The sequence below is a fragment of the Theropithecus gelada genome, chromosome 1 (genome assembly GCF_003255815.1).
Source record: "Theropithecus gelada isolate Dixy chromosome 1, Tgel_1.0, whole genome shotgun sequence".
Classification (NCBI taxonomy): domain Eukaryota; kingdom Metazoa; phylum Chordata; class Mammalia; order Primates; family Cercopithecidae; genus Theropithecus; species Theropithecus gelada.
Genome location: NC_037668.1, coordinates 193,715,756 through 193,733,860, shown reverse-complemented (window position 1 = coordinate 193,733,860; position 18,105 = coordinate 193,715,756). Strand labels below are relative to the sequence as shown.

The 18,105-nt window shown below is 36.9% G+C and overlaps 1 protein-coding gene across 5 annotated transcripts in view; it reads left to right on the top strand.

The window, feature by feature from the left end:
• The window catches only part of DNM3 (dynamin 3), a 556,545-nt gene that overhangs the window by 447,081 nt on the left and 91,359 nt on the right, over positions 1-18,105 (top strand). For 4 of the 5 annotated variants that reach the window (XM_025399962.1, XM_025399954.1, XM_025399939.1 and 1 more), the window contains one exon: positions 3,215-3,326. In XM_025399962.1, coding sequence (XP_025255747.1) covers positions 3,215-3,326 — 112 coding nt within the window. Of the gene's footprint in view, positions 1-3,214; positions 3,327-11,598; positions 11,611-18,105 lie in introns of all 5 variants that reach the window. The other variant, XM_025399946.1, reaches the window with a different exon arrangement.

Genomic DNA, 18,105 nt, shown 5'->3' with positions numbered 1-18,105 from the left:
ATCAATAGAAAAAGAGGGAATCCTCCCAAACTCATTTTATGAGTCCAGCATCATCCTTATACCAAAGCCTGGCAGAGGCACAACAACAAAAGGAGAATTTTAGACCAATATCCCTGATGAACATCGATGTGAAAATCCTCAATAAAATACTGGCAAACCAAATCCAGCAGCACATCAAAAAGCTTATTCACCACAATCAAGTCGGCTTCACCGTGGGATGCAAGGCCGGTTCAGCACACACAAATCAGAAACATAATTCGTCACAAAAACAGAACCAAAGACAAAAAACACATGATTATCTCAATAGATGTAGAAAAGGCCTTTGACAAAATTCAACAGCCCTTCATGCTAAAAACTCTCAATTAACTAGGTATTGATGGCACGTATCTCAAAATAGTAAGAGCTATTTATGACAAACCCACAGCCAGTATCATAGTGAATGGGCAAAAACTAGAAGCATTCCCTTTGAAAACTGGCACAAGACAGGGATGCCCTCTCTCACCACTCCTATTCAGCATAGTGTTGGAAGTTCTGGCTAAGACAATCAGGCAAGAGAAAGAAATAAAGGGTATTCAGTTAGGAAAAGAGGAGGTCAAATTGTCCCTGTTTGTAGATGACATGATTGTATATTCAGAAAACCCCATCATCTCAGCCCAAAATCTCCTTAAGCTGATAAGCAAGTTCAGCAAAGTCTCAGGATACAAAATCAATCACAAGCATACCTATACACCAATAACAAACAAACAGAGAGCCAAATCAAGAGGGAACTCCCATTCACAATTGCTTCAAAGAGAATAAAATACCTAGGAATCCAACTTACAAGGGATGTGAAGGACCTCTTCAAAGAGAACTACAAACCACTGCTCAACAAAATAAAAGAGGACACAAACAAATGGAAGAACATTCCATGCTCATGGATAGGGAGAATCAATATTGTGAAAATGGCCATACTGCCCAAAATAGTTTATAGATTCAATGCCATCCCCATCAAGCTACCAATGACTTTCTTCACAGAATTGGAGAAAAACACTTTAAAGTTCATATGGAACCAAAAAAGACCCCTCATCGCCAAGACAATCCTATGCCAAAAGAACAAAGCTAGAGGCATCACGCTTCCTGACTTCAAACTATACTACAAGACTACAGTAACCGAAACAGCATGGTACTGGTACCAAACAGATATATAGACCAATGGAACAGAACAGAGACCTCAGTAATAACACTGCACATCTACAACCACTTGATCTTCGACAAACCTGACCAAAACAAGCAATGTGGAAGGTACGCCCTATTTAATAAATGGTGCTGGGAAAACTGGCTAGCCATATGTAGAAAGCTGAAACTGGATCCCTTCCTTATACCTTATACAAAACTTAATTCAAAATGGATTAAATACTTAAATGTTAGACCTAAAACCATAAAAACCCTAAAAGAAAACCTAGGCAATACCATTCAGGACATAGGCATAGGCAAGTGCTTCATGACTAAAACACCAAAAGCAATGGTCACAAAAGTCAAAAGGGATCTAATTAAACTAAAGAGCTTCTGTACTACAAAAGAAACTACCATCATACTGAACAGGCAACCTACAGAATGGGAGAAAAATTTTGCAATCTACCCGTCTGGCAAAGGGCTAATATCCAGAATCTACAAAGAACTTAAACAAGTTTAAGAAAAAAACAACCCCATCAAAAAGTGGGCAAAGCATATGAACAGATCTTTCTCAAAAGAAGACATTTATGCAGACACATGAAAAAAATGCTCATCATCACTGGTCATGAGGCAATGCAAATCAAAACCACAATGGGATACCACCTCACACCAGTTAGAATGGCGATCAATAAAGTCAGGAAACAACAGATACTGGAGAGGTTGTGGAGAAATAGGAATGCTTTTACACTGTTGGTGGGAGTGTAAACTAGTTCAACCATTGTGGAAGACAGTATGGCGATTCCTCAAGGATCTAGAACTAGAAATACCATTTGACCCAGCCATCCCATTACTGGGTATATACCCAAAAGATTATAAATCATGCTACTATAAAGACACATGCACACATATGTTTATTGCAGCACTGTTCAGAATAGCAAAGACTTGGAACCAACCCAAATGTCCATCAGTGATAGACTGGATTAAGAAAATGTGGCACATATACACCATAGAATACTATGCAGCTATAAAAAAGGATGAGTTCATGTCATTTGCAAGGACATGGATGAAGCTGGAAACCATCAATCTGAGCAAATTATCACAAGGACAGAAAACCAAACACCGCATGTTCTCACTCCTAGGTGGGAACAGAACAATGGAATACTTGGACACAGGGCGGGGAACATCACACACCAGGGCCTGTCATAAGGTGGGGGCTGGGGGAGGGATAGCATGAGGAGAAATACCTAATGTAAATGACGAGTTAATGGGTGCAGCAAACCAACATGGCATATGTGTACCTATGTAACAAACCTGCATGTTGTGCACATGTACCCTAGAACTTAAAGTATAATAATAATCATCATCTTAAATTAAAAAAAGAAAAGAAGGTTATCTCTAGGCTGTGGAAACTGGATAATTGTTACCATTTTAATTCTTTTCTCTACTTTCCAAATATTTAAAAATGGGTATATATTGCATTTTATGTATTATCAGGAAAAGAAATGTAAAGGGAAAATACTGTCCCAGTTATAAATCTGCACTTCACTGGCACCTCACCCTATTAAACACTGGTTATTAGTCTTTCCTTTTCACAATTTAATGAGCATTTCTGTTTTGCATCTGGCATTGTCTTTTAGGTTTATAAGATTATTGCCTTGCATCTTAAAGTTTTATGAGCTATTTAGTCATTTAGACTCGTAAAATATCTTCAGAGAATTGATCTAGCTGCTGAGTGATAGCAATTCCTTCCCCACAGCACAAGTTCCAATCAGTTCACACCCAGTGTATAATATTTAATACATTTGTATTTACTTTTTAATTTTGTAGCAGTACAGATAACTCTGAGCTTTGTAATGTGATTTTTTAAAAAAATTATATTGTAAATACATGTAGAAATTCACTAACTATTTTAAAGTAAGAGTTGTTTTTGTTTTCCTCCAGTGACTGTCAGAAACTGTCCGTTTGGATTGTCACTTATATCATCATCATCTACAGCAACATAAAATGACTTTGAATTTGGTTCAAACTAAAAGCATGATTGTTTTTTTTTTTTTAACTCCAGGAATGTATACAAAGACTATCGCTTCCTTGAGCTGGCATGTGATTCCCAGGAGGATGTCGACAGCTGGAAGGCATCTCTGCTAAGAGCGGGGGTCTATCCTGATAAATCAGTAGTAAGTTGGATCTATCTCTTATTTAAAAATTATTATTAGCTATGCTTGAGAAAATATTAATCCTACATACCATATACTGGAGAAACTAGTTTTCTTACTGACTTAATTAATTCATCACACTTTTAACTGATACTTCATTTACTCTTTTTATATTTTTTAACAATGCTTTTTCCCTATTAGATTTCTATTTGAAGAAGTTAATCAGTATATTTGTTAAAGAAAATGTCCTACTCAGCCATAAAACACAATATATGCAGTCTCAGCCCAATGCAAAGTTTTTTGTTTTATTTTAAAATTTCATTTTTCTCTATATGCTATTTCATACTTATCATGGTATTAATACAATCAGTATATCATCAGTCATAACAGCAACATTTTGACTTGCTTAAAATATACTCATTTTAATAAAAATCTATCCCCTTTCATTATGTCTGTATTCCCTGTATCCATAATTATATCTGTGTGCAAACTCTGTTTAATGTCCTCATGAGTGTGAAAGAACAAAAAGAAATATATTCCTTTTTCCACTTATCTTTATTAATATGCTTCGCATGTCTTTAAGACACTTCTCTCATTCAAGTTAATAAACAGACCTTTTCTTTGTGTTCTTTGGAAAATGTAATATTACACAGTCTAGTCTAAATTTAAACAGAAGTCCCACCCAACATATGTACACCCGCCATTAAACAGACTCTGCCACTGAGTGGACCTCTCCACTTGCTGCTTCCTCCTGAATCTCTAGATTGTCCAGGTTTCTCCCCGGAACTAAAGTACTGAGACTAAGCCTTGGGGATTTACTTCAGCTTAACTCCTGAGGTGCCTACTTGGCTCTCGATCAGTTTATAGGAATGATCATGCATGAGTTGGGTCCTTTTCAGGTTCAAAATAGGGAGAGAGTCTTTTCAAGAGAAAGTCTGAGATATGGGTGAAACATAGGACAATTAAGGTATTTCTAGGGGGGTTTCAGGGCTGACCACATCTCTGGGGTTATATTAAAATTTAACAGAGTTTCAGGGATACAGGATTGAGGACTTGCACCAAAATGTCATCCTCTCTGCTGTTATTTTAACTCACACATAGACCTCTTTACGCCATTCCATGCTATACTTGTCATCCTATACCTGTTTGGCACCTAAAACAATGAACTTCCCACAATATGCTTTGTGCCCTCCAAGTAGAAGTTAAACTAGATGCTTTCCTGTCAATAGCCAGGAGTCCAGAAGCATTCATATATGATTTTCATGATTGTTGTCGAGTTGTTCTTGTGTTACATGCATAGATACTTGCATAGATATGTACCACTCAATACTACATGTGAGAAGTCATTAAACATCACAGTACCACTTTTACTTTTGTTTTTACCTCTATTACTTATTACTCTTGCCTATCCATTGATGGTAGTGTGTTTAATTTTACAAATGTTCTATATTAAAAATGTACATATACCTAATTTTTTATTCATTCCACACAAACCTTTGGAGCATATGCTTTTTGCCAGCTGCCATTCCTGGCACTGGTGATACAGAGGTGAACAATAGCAATAAGGTTCTGCCCATGCTGAAGCAGACATTAAACAAGGGAGTGAATAATAATAATTGTGCACCATTATTTAAGGTAGCGATAAGTTCTATAAAATGTTAAGTAAGTTAAAGGGACAGACAGTGAGAGTAAGGGGCAGGTGAGCTTTATTTTAGTCAAGGTGATGAGGGAAGGCCTCTTCGAAGAGTTGACATTTGAGCAGGCTCTTTAAAGAAGGGAGGGAGTACAGGATCTGGAAGTCTGAAGAAGAGCACTCTTGGCAGAGGATAGCCAGTGCGAAACCAAACTCAGTGTCTTAGGGGAGCACCAAGGCCAGTGTGTCTGGAACACTGTGAGGGAAGACAAAGGTGGTAGTTGGTTAACGAAGAAAGGGATCAGGGAGCAGGTGATGTAGACCTTGAAGGAAGGGGCGAGTCTTTTGAATTTTATTCTGAGTGAGATGGAAGTCACTACTAGGTTTCAAGTCACTTAGTGACATAAGATTTATGTATTTAAAAGCTCATTATGGTTGGAAATGATGAGAGGTAGTAAAGCATGTGGGTTCAAGCATGGGGTGTTGTGTCACACCACCTATATTTACATTCCAGGTGCTTCCTTCAAGCTGTGAGGTCTCGGGCAGGTTACCTAGCCTTTTCGCATTTCAAGATTCTCGTTTCTGAGATGAAGATAACAGTAGTCTTTTACAGGGCGGTTGATAGGATTAAATGAGATAATGCAGGGAAAGCATTGAACAGGGCAGGTACAAGTAAGCACTACATTTTCATCTATAATTATTATTATGATTCTTATTATAAACATTTTCATCAAAACGACTTTCTTTAACAGCTAGGGGAAGGTTGAAATACTGTGAATATTACCATATAGCCCAGTGAGATTATAAACGCTTTATTATTTTCTGTCTTCCAAATATGCTTGTATGCTTGGTTATTTGTCAGTGTGTGTGTATGTGTGTGTGCACGCATGTGTGTGTCTGCCTTAACATGCAACTATAATGTTTGTGAAAATGTTTTGTTAAGTTATGATTTTGTAAATTAAACCTCTTTTAAATGCACTAGACAAGTTTGCTATTTAAACAAAAATAATGCTTAGCCAGGCATGGTGGCACACACCTGTGATCCCAGCTACGAGGGAGAGAAGGATTGCTTGAGCCTGGGAGGTCCAGACTACAGTGTTCATGCCACCTCACTCCAGCCTGGGTGACAGAATGATACCCTGTCTCAAAAACAAAAACAAAAACTTATAATGAGTCTCTTATGAGGGAAAAACTGTCCTAGAAAATCAGTTATTCATCTCCCAGTAAACTGGCTGGATTTTTATGTATTCATAGATCTACATCAAAAAGACAAATAAATATTTTCTATTTTTAATTAGAATACTGAATTTTAAGCAAATCTCACTACATAATCTGTTTTGATTCTTTTTATATCATTTTTATTTGTTTGTAAATACATATTTGGTACAATTGCTTAGAAGATCAAGACAAAGGAACTTTTAGTACATACCAAAGGCAACACAGGAAATTAAATTTAGCAGTATGCAATGATGTTGCCTTTTCTCAGTTTTTATCATAAACAATATTTGCATTTCTTATGCACCATGTAGTCCTACAGGTCATATTACATAATTGCTTAACTTTCAGATATTTAAATGGCAGCTAACTGATGAAATTAACTAGAATGCATATCTGAAGTTTCTATTTTGTGAACACTCACTTATATTTGGGGGAAGGAAATTATTTTTAGGTAGTTATTCCTAATTTAGAATAACCTAATAACAGATGCCTTTGTCTATGTACATTTTTAGAATGTCTAAGTAGTATGATTTTGCTTTCATATCAATAAACCATTGAGTCTACAAATCAGTCAGTTGCTACCCTAATAATGAAACATTTATGTGTCATGCATGGACATGAGTCTAAACTTAGAAAGTTCTGCTTTCTGCACAAGATACTTCTATTTTGACTGGAAAGAAATCTCTATATAGATCATTTAAAAAAATTGTGTAAGTTTGACATCATTAGATAAATAGCCATAACCCAAATTTGAATGAAATGCTGTTTTAGACAGATCTTATTTTCTAGTAAGGTTATATATGCACACTTTAAAAAATAACATTCTCATATATGTTTTTATTCATCACGTCCAAGTAATGAAATGGTTTTATGTCACTCAAATCAAAATCTTCTGCTCCCCTGTTTCTTTTGTCTCTTAAGTTATTTATCTTGGGGTTTTCCAAAATTTTCTTTCTTTCCTTCCCTTCCATCCCCTTTCCTCCCTTCTTTCTTTCCCTTCATCCATCACTATTAAAGTGGACTCTACAGATTCAAAGATTAAGAAGATGAAATTCCTACTTAATAGGAATTCTAAGCCTAGTGAAAGAGAAAGATGCAAATAAATGCTCTACAATATGATAAGAACTACAGTGGATATCTGTATAAAATACAACAGCCCTACTATTTTTCCATATGGATTTTCTAATTACTTTTACTCTCTTTCATCTTTCTGGATCCAAAGCAAAATGTAGAATTTTTGTCTGAGTAGTGGCATCTATGGCTCTAAATGAGGAGTCCTCAATTCAGGCTACTGACTTGCTCTGTAAATTTACACATAACTTCCTCTGAGCCACAGACTTAGCATTCTACCAGTCACCTGACATTTCTGAGCAGCCACAATATTTTAAAACTGTATTTAAATCTGAATTTGGATTTAGCAGAATTTTATTTTTTCCATTTCTATTTTCTGTGGTCACTAAATTGAAATTACAACCATTGTAAAATTTGATATCATTAAGAAAATACGTAGGACGTTATCCAGTTTCAAAGTAAAGATGTCTCTAATGTAATTCATTAATAGTTATTTTCACAGATGAGACTGAAATATAATCAATCTGTATTGTGTGTGTGTGTTTGTGTATCAGTCATAAGAGGCTACGATTAGACAACTTTTAAAGGATTATTTTATTGACACATGTGCATAAATTTTTCCTACATATGTGATTATAAATAAATGTGAATTTGATTAAATATCTAAAGAACATGATACAACAAACAACTGACTTTTGTGGCACAGTTTTGTTGGCTTACAATATTTAAATTATATAAAACATGAAAGAATTCCAAATTTAAATTCCCTGAAACATAATGTGTGCCATGGAATGAGGTAGACTTCCAGTCAAATCCACTCACAGTTGAAGCCTTAGCCCACCATTTACTAGCCATGTGGCTCAGGCAACTTACTTAACCTTCCAATTGTTGATTTTTCTCTAAACTCAACTTAATGCCTTCCTCAGAGTGATTTTATAGAATTAAATGGAGGTTCTTCTGCATCACAACTAGTTCAGTGCCTTCAACTGGGTGAATGTGTTCAATGTCTCATAGCCTTTATTTATTTATTTATTACACTTTAAGTTCTGGGATACATGTGCAGAACGTGCAGGTTTGTTACATAGGTATATATGTGCCGTGGTGATTTGCTGTACCCATCAACTAGTCATCTACATTAGGTATTTCTCCTAATGCTATCCCTCCCCTAGTCCCCCAGCCCCCGATAGGCCCCAGTGTGTGATGTTCCCCTCCTTGTTTACACTGTTGGTGGGAGTGTAAATTAGTTCAACCATTGTGGAAGATAGTGTGGCGATTCCTCAAGGATCTACAACCAGAAATACTATTTGACCCAGCAATCCCATTACTGGACATTACCCAAAATTCTACTATAAAGATACATGTACACATATGTTTATTGCAACACTGTTCACAAAAGCAAAGACTTGGGACCAACCCAAATGCCCATCAATGATAGACTGGATAAAGAAAATGTAGCACATATACACCGTGGAATACTATGCAGCCATAAAAAAGGATGAGTTCATGTTGTTTGCAGGGACATGGATGAAGCTGGAAACCTTCATTCTCAGCAAACTAACACAACAACAGAAAACCAAACACTGCATGTTCTTACTCATAAGTGGGAGTGGAACAATGATCTTTTTATTATTTAAAATCATTGTGTCCATGAAGCTGTAATTCCCAATTAAGTATTACTTCCCTTCTCTTAGGAAACTATCGATGGGATTTGGGTGTGTGAAGGAGAATTTCCCATCTATTGGCTAAGCAAGCTGAGTTGTTTAAAGGGAGATCTGATGCACTCTGTGGGGACAGGCCAGCCTCCATCAGTCAGTCAGGAGTGAGCAGAGAGGCTGTCAGGAGCTGAGAATTCACAAGCCTGCTCTCAGATGCCCGCTTACTGGTAGGAAGTCTGAAACAATGTCCCGGAAACAAATTTGGTGCAAATCCAGTTTTGCATATTTACTAAGTCTGACACCTCAGAGCTTTTAAAGAGGTTTTATTAGCTGTATATATAAGTGGTCTTCCCCTATCGTGTATTTTTCTTAAGAGATTAAAAATGATGGCAGGAAGTGAATCACCCTGGAACTTCACCATTCCTTCTGAACTCAGGACTCTCCCAGCCATAACTCATGCTCTTAGGTCTGCTTTGCAGATTGAAACCACTTTACAATGCAGTCCTTTTGAAATGTCAGAAATTCCTCTTGGACAAACTCTGAAAGTGAATTTTTCTCTGTGTCAAATAACAGGAGAAAAAGTCTCTACGTTATTGTAGGAGAAGAAGAGGAATGGCCACAGACCTGCATACATATTTATTAAAGTGGTGATAACCCCTCATTTGCATTTTTTCAGCAGTCTAATAATACAAGACTTAAAATGCCCAGTACTTAGCACCCAACACATAACTTTGTTCTTAGCATTTTTAGCAGAACTTAGAAGAGCTGCATGACCAATTCTAAAGAGTCTTAGTTTTTCTTCAATGAAGTGCTTTCAGGGATCTAAACATAAATTGCTGCCACACAGAGCAGTGAAGGGAATTATAAAGCATTTACATTTCACCATTCATGACTGTTACGCCTCTCTCAGAATAGACAGTTGGGAAATGATTGAATGAAACAAGAAATGGCCAAGCCACACCACGTCCTCCGCTTGTGTGTTTCTTGTATTTAAGGATTAAGGCCTCCTACTCTGTGACATCATTGTTGCCACTACAAACAGAACCATCTGCCATCAAGTGGGGAAGCCAGTCATTCCCTAATGTGCAAAAATACTTGGTTGAACTCCTGAAACTTATTTGGTAGATCAAAAGCTGCACTGCTGTGGAATGCAATAAGCTCCATCTGTTTGAGGTATTTTCAGCAATATTGCACTTCTTTGGAGAACCAGGGTCCCATTATTCTCTAAAATAGACTTTTATTCCTGGTAAAATTCCTAGTGGGGATCTTTATTGCCTTATTGAACAGTTGGCATCATTTTTAAAAAGGACTCTTTTTTTCCCTTCATTCATTCTTATGCCATTATTTATGTCTCAGATAAGCCAGTGTGTTAACGGTTATATCATAGCAACTCACAATGCCAAGAAACTTCTCTTCACTACTTTATCAGTGTCTTTAAATTTACGTTTTCTTTATTAAATATGATGGTCCCTGGATTGGGCATTTGCCTAGATCATGAATTGGCATTGTTCTCCAGAAAACAAACTCTCTGGGATCATTACCTTATTGCTCTCCAGAAAATATCTGTATATATTATTTCCCCCTCTGCACCCTCAACTTAAAACTAAATGCCAGATCTGCAGCCAGACCTGTGACTCCACCCGGTTCTAGGTCTCCACAGATGCACACACTTTACTCACAGCTCTCTTCCACCCTGTGTCTCAGCGAGAAATTCCTTCTGGGCCCCTTGTGAGAAGAGTTCAGATCTGTTCCCGGCCCATATCCCATCACGTCTCCCCCACAGGATCTGACCTTGTGAGGACTTGGGCTGCCCCAGGAGTAATGAATCACCGTCTTATTTTTTTAGGCCATATGTGAGTTAAATTGTTTGATATAAATCATACTCTTGCAGCTCAGGGTTGAAACAGGAGAGCCATTTGCCCTGCCGCCTGCTGCTCGCGGTTCTGTGTCTTTACCCAGAGAGTCGCTTTTAGAAATGACTACATTTTTGTGACTAACCTTTCCAGACCCATTTCTTGAGTGTGGACTCATGTTTGTTTTGGCAGCATCCCCACTATACAGTCCTTGCTTCCCATGCCAACCTAAGGCAAAACTCATAATTTACAAAATAAAGGAATGGTCCAGATGGAGGTCGTAACTTGGTCTGCTTACCCCGTCTCCCCAGAACCACCCACTCCTTTCCTCTGCTCTCTTTTCCTTCTTTTTTTTTTTTTTTTTCTTTTTTCCACCTTCTTTGAAACCAAGGATGCAGTGTTTGTTTAAAAATGCACTGGCTGATGAAATTTTCCACTGCTTGGCATGTTGGAGGAGGAGCTGTCAGGAAAGGGCAAGCCGGCACACAAAATGCTCTGCCTTTCATGCTAACAGTTCACTTATTACTGATTCAAACCAATTCTTTCTGGCCATGTTCCCATACCCCAAGTATTCCAAATAGAAAGAAAGGGGGAACTGTCATAATTTTCCGCTGTTATAAACGTATGATTTCATGTAACCTATGTGGATTCTCTGACTTGTCCATGAGCTCCGGATGCTGTATGTGTATGTATGAGATGTCAGTGAATAGTTAAATCATTTGCTTTGATTTCGCTCTAGCAAGAAAAACCTCATCATTTTATTTTTTTAATATCCAGAGAAAGAAGAAAAAACCCCTCATAAATTTAAAATAAATTTCTGTTTAACATATTTTTCTTTCTTTCCCTTGCGGCTACACACACAGGGGAACAACAAAGTAAGTTATTTGTCCTCTTGCAGCTCTTCTGTGCCCCCAGCCCCTGCTCCGCTCCTGCATGTCTTGACAATAGTGTTGCTGTGCATGCTGGAATGACTGTCATCTGTTACAGTGCATGAATTATATGGGGTGTGCAAATTTAGGGGAAAATGTGCATTTGCACCACCATAATGGCTGTTCTGTTTTGACTTTTGGGAAGGGAAGCATTCTATCCTTCAGGGTTGGTTATTGGCTAGTTCAGAGAGGTTGACATTATAAGGAAAGAGTTCCCACACTGAGAGTAAGGATTTTGAAGATTTAATAATGAGGACTCTTCTGCAGAAAGGGTAGAGCAATCTGATGAAATTCAGTGCAGCTGAAATTTCTGACTAAAACTCAAAGCTCTTATGTTAATGTGCAGTTACAAAAACCCCAAACTGGAGTCTCAAATAGCAGTATGGCTGGCTTTGTTGACGAAACTGAACTAGATCAGTGTTCTGGCTTTGAAGGTGCCTTAAAATGGATGGAGGAGGGTGGGGTCAACATTTCACTTGGCTTCTGTGCCCTTGATGTCTTCCAGCTGGATGGAAGCAGGCGGGTGTGGGGAATGCAGGGGGTGGCCGAAATGTGTACGATAGCTTTGTGAAACCAGGCAACACACAGGAATGGTGGAAATTATTCTAATATTGTCATATAGATCGATGAGCAATTTAATCGTTCATAGAGTTGCTAGTTTGTTTAAATTTTGATTCAACTTTTCCAAAAGATTAGAACTATTTCTCACTTATATTAGAAATATAATAGTCATGTAGTTTGAGAAGATGGTCTTACATTTAGCTGGGTGATTTGTTTTCTCATTTTTTCTATGGAGATATATTAGTGCTTCATCCTACCAGGTGGCCCACTTAAAATGGGCCTCATTGAATACAATAAGAATTGAAAAGAATCTGTTATATAAGAGTTGGCCGGCATATTCAAACCAGCTGGAATTCATTAAAATTTCTGTTCATAAGCCATACATATAGAATGTAAAACAAATGTGGGAAACTTTTTGCAGTTTAATTTGATGGAATGTGCTATTATGGAATAAGTTGACATCGATGGTTGGTATTGAAAATGTGTTGCTTTATAAATTTATATCTTGATATAACTGCTTATAATCCAAGTAATAACATTTAATAAAGTTAAAGTATTACCAGAAAAGCACAAGACAGGCATTTGTGAAGGAGTAAAGAGGTGAACTCAGCCGACTTATAGTATGAATTTTAAAAACAGCAGGTAACTTTTGAAATTGATTAAAGATTTCTTCCACAAAGTAATGGCTGATATTTATAACTACCACTCTTTGAAAAGACATTTGGAAAAAATATAAAAACAATATTTTTAGTTCTTATACCATGAAATATATTTCAATTATTGAATAGTGTGTGTGTCTAATCCTGGTCATTTGTATTGCACTGAGTCTCTGTCTGAAATTTCATGTTCTGCATTTCTTCTTCTTCTTTTTTTTTTTTTTTTTGAGACAAAGTCTCGCTCTGTTGCCCAGGCTGGAGTGCAGTGGTGCAATCTTGGCTCACTGCAAGCTCTGCCTCCCGGGTTCATGCCATTCTCCTGCCTCAGCCTCCCAAGTAACTGGGACTAAAGGCACCTGCCACCGTGCCCTGCTAATTTTTTGTACTTTTAGTAGAGACGGGGTTTCACCGTGTTTGCCAGGATAGTCTCCATCTCCCGACCTCGTGATCTACCTGCCTCGGCCTCCCAAAATGCTGGGATTACAGGCGTGAGCCACCGCGCCCGGCCTGTGCTGCATTTCTTATTTGCAAGCAAAACAAAACAAACCTTTAAAAAGTACCCTGGACTAATTGTGAGTGCACTAATAGGGAGCCTGTGCATGCTGAAGACCAGGGAGCCAGCTGCTGACCCTTGGGGGAGGTGCTAACTCTCAGACCACTCAAGAAGCATTTAGGATTTGTCTCTTTCACTAGTGGATTCACTGATGAGTTAACAATGTTTGTAAAATTTATCCCCCCACCCACACACACACACAAAGAAACCCACTTCTCCTTACCAGAAGCCATCCATTTGTTGTGTCCTATTTGATTAAGTTTTTCTGGATAAAATAAAATATTCAGTTTAATGCAGTTTACTGATTTTCAAGTCACTAAATACAATGAGAAAATTCAAAAATTTTAAATTACGGTTCATTAAGGGTTTCCCTAGGATGATGCAGAAGGCTCTTCAGGTTCTCCAGGTGTCCTTAGTTACCATCTGTAGCTGAACACTTGTGCATGTGCTGTGAGGACAGCTTTGGGTGCTGGTTAGAGGGCTAATGTTAGTTGAAGAGTATCAAAGATACAAGCACTTACTGTTTTGATTTTGAATTAAAGAGTGAGTACTTTGGAGGTGCTGGTATTTATTGCCCCATGCCTTATTTTTAATTGTTATGAATAAGTGAAGTTTGTGGAAAATATAATGCTTATACTTTTTAAATATGATCATTATACTGACCATAGACTCTGGCACACACACACAAACACACACACACACACACACACACACACAAACTCTTCAAATCACAAACAGCACATCTGCATGTTATTTTCCTGTAGCTTAGAATTTCAGTATAAATGGAAAACACTGGAATACAAGCTGTGCTGTCTCCGGAGTATAGATCTGGATTCTTCAAAAGGAGAATATGAGATTCCTTTTTCCTCCCATGCTCGAATGCTTGTTCTGAGTTGTCCCCAAGGCAACATACCTGAATTGTTGCCTGCCATATACGTGAGCCAGCTGTAAAGTGTGACTCATTTTAGACTTGCAAAGGCTAATTGTTTATCTAGTGCATGGTATTTTGTTATTTATTGCTATTAAACAGACTCTAAATAAAATGAAGTCTGCTCAAACTAATGTTTTTTTAGATAAGCAGGATAGATCCATCTTTCCACATACATTAAGTGTAGTGCACACACATGTGCACACATACATATAACCTGGGGTATATGGAACAATCCTGTTGTTTGTTTTCTCAGTGACAGCCAAGTTGATCTGCTTCGTCCATCTTTAAACTATATTTAAAGTTTGGGAGTTAATCCTCTAAACTCCAAGAAAACTAACTTCTACAATAGATATGCATTTAGATTCACATTATGAATGCTTGATGGAACAAAACATCTAGGTTCACATTCTTCCTGCACAATCATATGTATGTTGTTATTTCTCCTTGAAAAGCAAATTTTCCTTTAGTGAGGAGATCACAGTTGCTCAGGAAAAATTTTCCTTCCAGGCCTATTACTTATTTTTCCCTTTGAAAATGTTTTCCTGTTGGCATAGTGATTTCCTAAATTGCTCAGGGTAGAGTCTATCTATCTCCTCCTAAGATGGGTTTCCCTGGACCACAGATTCCAAGTCAATGTCTTCACTAGAAAGACCAGAATCCAGGACACCCCGAGTCAGCTCTGGGAATGTGAACAAATATATACAGAAAAAGGGAGGTTGTTTTGTTTTTTAAACTTGTTTCTTGAGTACAAATGTAAATCAGAATGTTATTTTCAGAATGGAGACCTTAGGTAAAGAATTAATCTCCCTGTTGTGTCTTAAGAGACAAGCCATTTGATTTTCTTCTTGAATGTGATGGCTTCTCTTGGTGGACAATTTTAGAAATTTATAGACTTTTAATTTAATTTTTTATTAAATACTTGGAGTTTCAGTTAAATATTGTTGAAACTAAATTAGGCAAGTTAAAGGTAGAGAAAATCTTAACATGTAAGGAATAAAAATATACCAAAAGCCCTAAAATTTTTTAACGATGTTGGTATAGATACACAAATGAAAACTAAAATGAATCCTAGATTCAGAAATCAATGCTTCAGAAAGTTTCAGGTTACAAGGAAAAGCCACATGTAACCTTGTGCCTTATGAATCTTTTGTTGATTTTAAAAAAGAAATGTATAATCACTGAACTTCAGTATTGTTAAACTAAAGGACTCTTATATTTTCCCCCACAGAATTTAAGGCTGACTGTATTGCTTAGAGAGAAGGATCATTTTAAAGAAGAAATAGAACAGAAACATGCTAAAACAGAATTTTAAAATTACTAATTAAATTCTAGTTAGGCTAAAAGCAAAAATTTTATACACATCGGAGGGCCTTCATATTTAAGAAAAGAAGAATGAAAGGCAAATCAGATGAAGAACTGTTTTTACAACATTTAAGAAACACTTTGTCTAGTGATTTCCTAACATGTTCAGCAAGGCCAGTGGACAAGGTCAGCCTTCATTCGTGGGAAAAGTGGTTATCACTGGGAGTGATTATTTTGGTGATCCGTTGGATTCTAGCACTCATTTGCAAAGATAAAATTTACCAAATCAAATGGTACCAAAGTATATGTATATTGAAGAGCACAGATATTAAATCCGTATTAATTAGTTACGCCTCTTTACACCAAACCCTCAGCTCCTAAATTATTGTCCTTGGTTGTGGGTGAGAGAATATAGATAGCCACTGAAAACTCGTCCTCACAGTGTGAAAATGCCTTTCTGATGATGTGTGTTATAATCATGGTGAATGAAACGAGCAGAGAATACAGTGTCATAATGTACATTTTCTTTGTATTATTTAAAACGCATGACCAAAAGTCAGAACACTCTAAGCAATTTAGGTATGGTCAGCTCAATTATTTTATTTCAATAATGTTTGTGCTTTCCCTGATTTTCTTAGAAAAGTTTAGCCAATACATACCCTGGGGTCTAAGGAACACCCACACCCCCGCCACCTGGTTGACTAAATTTATACATAACCCAATAAGGATATCATTAGAGTTAAAAGAAAGGATGAAAATCCCCTAGCCTCAAAGTGTTATTTTAGTTCCATGTGAATATAAAAAAAAATAATTGTCTCTCAATCATTGCATCATCAATAAACCTTTGCTTCTGTTTTTGGCAAATCAACCTTAAAAGAGCATTGTTAAAGCCTTATTTTTGAATCTCCTCACTTTAATAGTAACCTGTTGGGAGAAGGGACAGTTTAATTGAGGGTAGAAAACTTCTAGAAGCAAATTGGAATCTAATTATGTTCCCAGATTTATTGATCATGCTAAATAGACTCTGTAGAGAAGCAAGAATTGATCTGCTGCTGCTTAGAAAGCTTATAGTAGGTGATAGGGTCATCAGGGCTTGTTTATATATTTTTATTTTCTCTGTTGGGTCGAAAATGAAGTGATGTCTCTCTAGTTAATAGGAAATAATATTTAGGACTTCATAGCTACTTCAACATATTTGTTCTCACATATTGTAGTGTGCACACCCCGGTATTGTAGACATCTCCTTTCTGCATGCTTCATGATATTTTTAATGGAACTGGTTTAACACTGCTCCAAAACAAAAGTCATTCATACCTGTTTTGAAAGCATGATATCTGGATAAAGAAAATGTGGCACATATGCACCATGGAATAGTATGCAGCCACAAAAAGAATGAGATCATGTCCTTCACAGCAACATGGATGGAGCTGGAGGCCATTATTCTAAGTGAATTAATGCAGGAACAGAAAACCAAATACCAAATACAACATGTTCTCACTTGTAAGTGGGAGCTGAACATTAAGATCACATGGACACAAAGAAGGGAGCAACAGACACCAGGGCCTATTTGAGAGTGGAGTGTGAGAGGAGGGAGAAGATCAAAAAATTTCCCGTCAGGTACTATGGTTATTACCTGGGTGATGAAATAATCTGCACACCAAACCCTGTGACATGCAATTAACCTATATAACAAACCTGTGTATCTACCTCCGAGCCTAAAATAAAAGTTAAACAAAAAGAAAACATGTTATCATGAAGTTGCTTTTATTTATTTATTTATGTATTTATTTTTAGAGACAGGGTCTCACTATGTTGCCCAGGCTGGTCTTGGACTCCTGGGCTCAAGCAATCCTCCTGCCTCGGCCTCCCAAAGTGCTGGGATTACAGGTGTGACTCATCATGCCTGGCTGATTTTAAACATTACCTTGTGATAAGCATTGTTTTGAAATTTAAACCCTTACAGAATATTTGTATTAAAAAGTAAGAATTTGCGTTTTTGTTTTTAATGTTAATGTGGTGATGGTAGTGTATGGTAAAGTGACTCAGAATCATTATAGTAGGGATGGTTTAAAAGCCTTCTATCTATCTTTGGCAGATCAACTGAGCAAAAACCAAGATAAAAAAGGATATGAATGGTATAAGAAATAAGTTAGATTCAAAAGATATATACGTGCATATTTAAAGGATATATAAATACTGAATGTCTGGTAAAATACAGAAAACTAGAGCTGTATAGAAAATTTTAAATGTAAAAACCTATCTATTTACAAGTGAGAAAATACATTCCAAAATAGATCCAATGGAAATTACTATTTAACTTACAGACTATTTGGAATATAATAATAGTGAAAACACTATACAGGATACAACCAATAGTATACAAAGAGAAAAATTAATTTGAAAATGAATTATTTGTTTAATGGAAGTCAATAAAATTA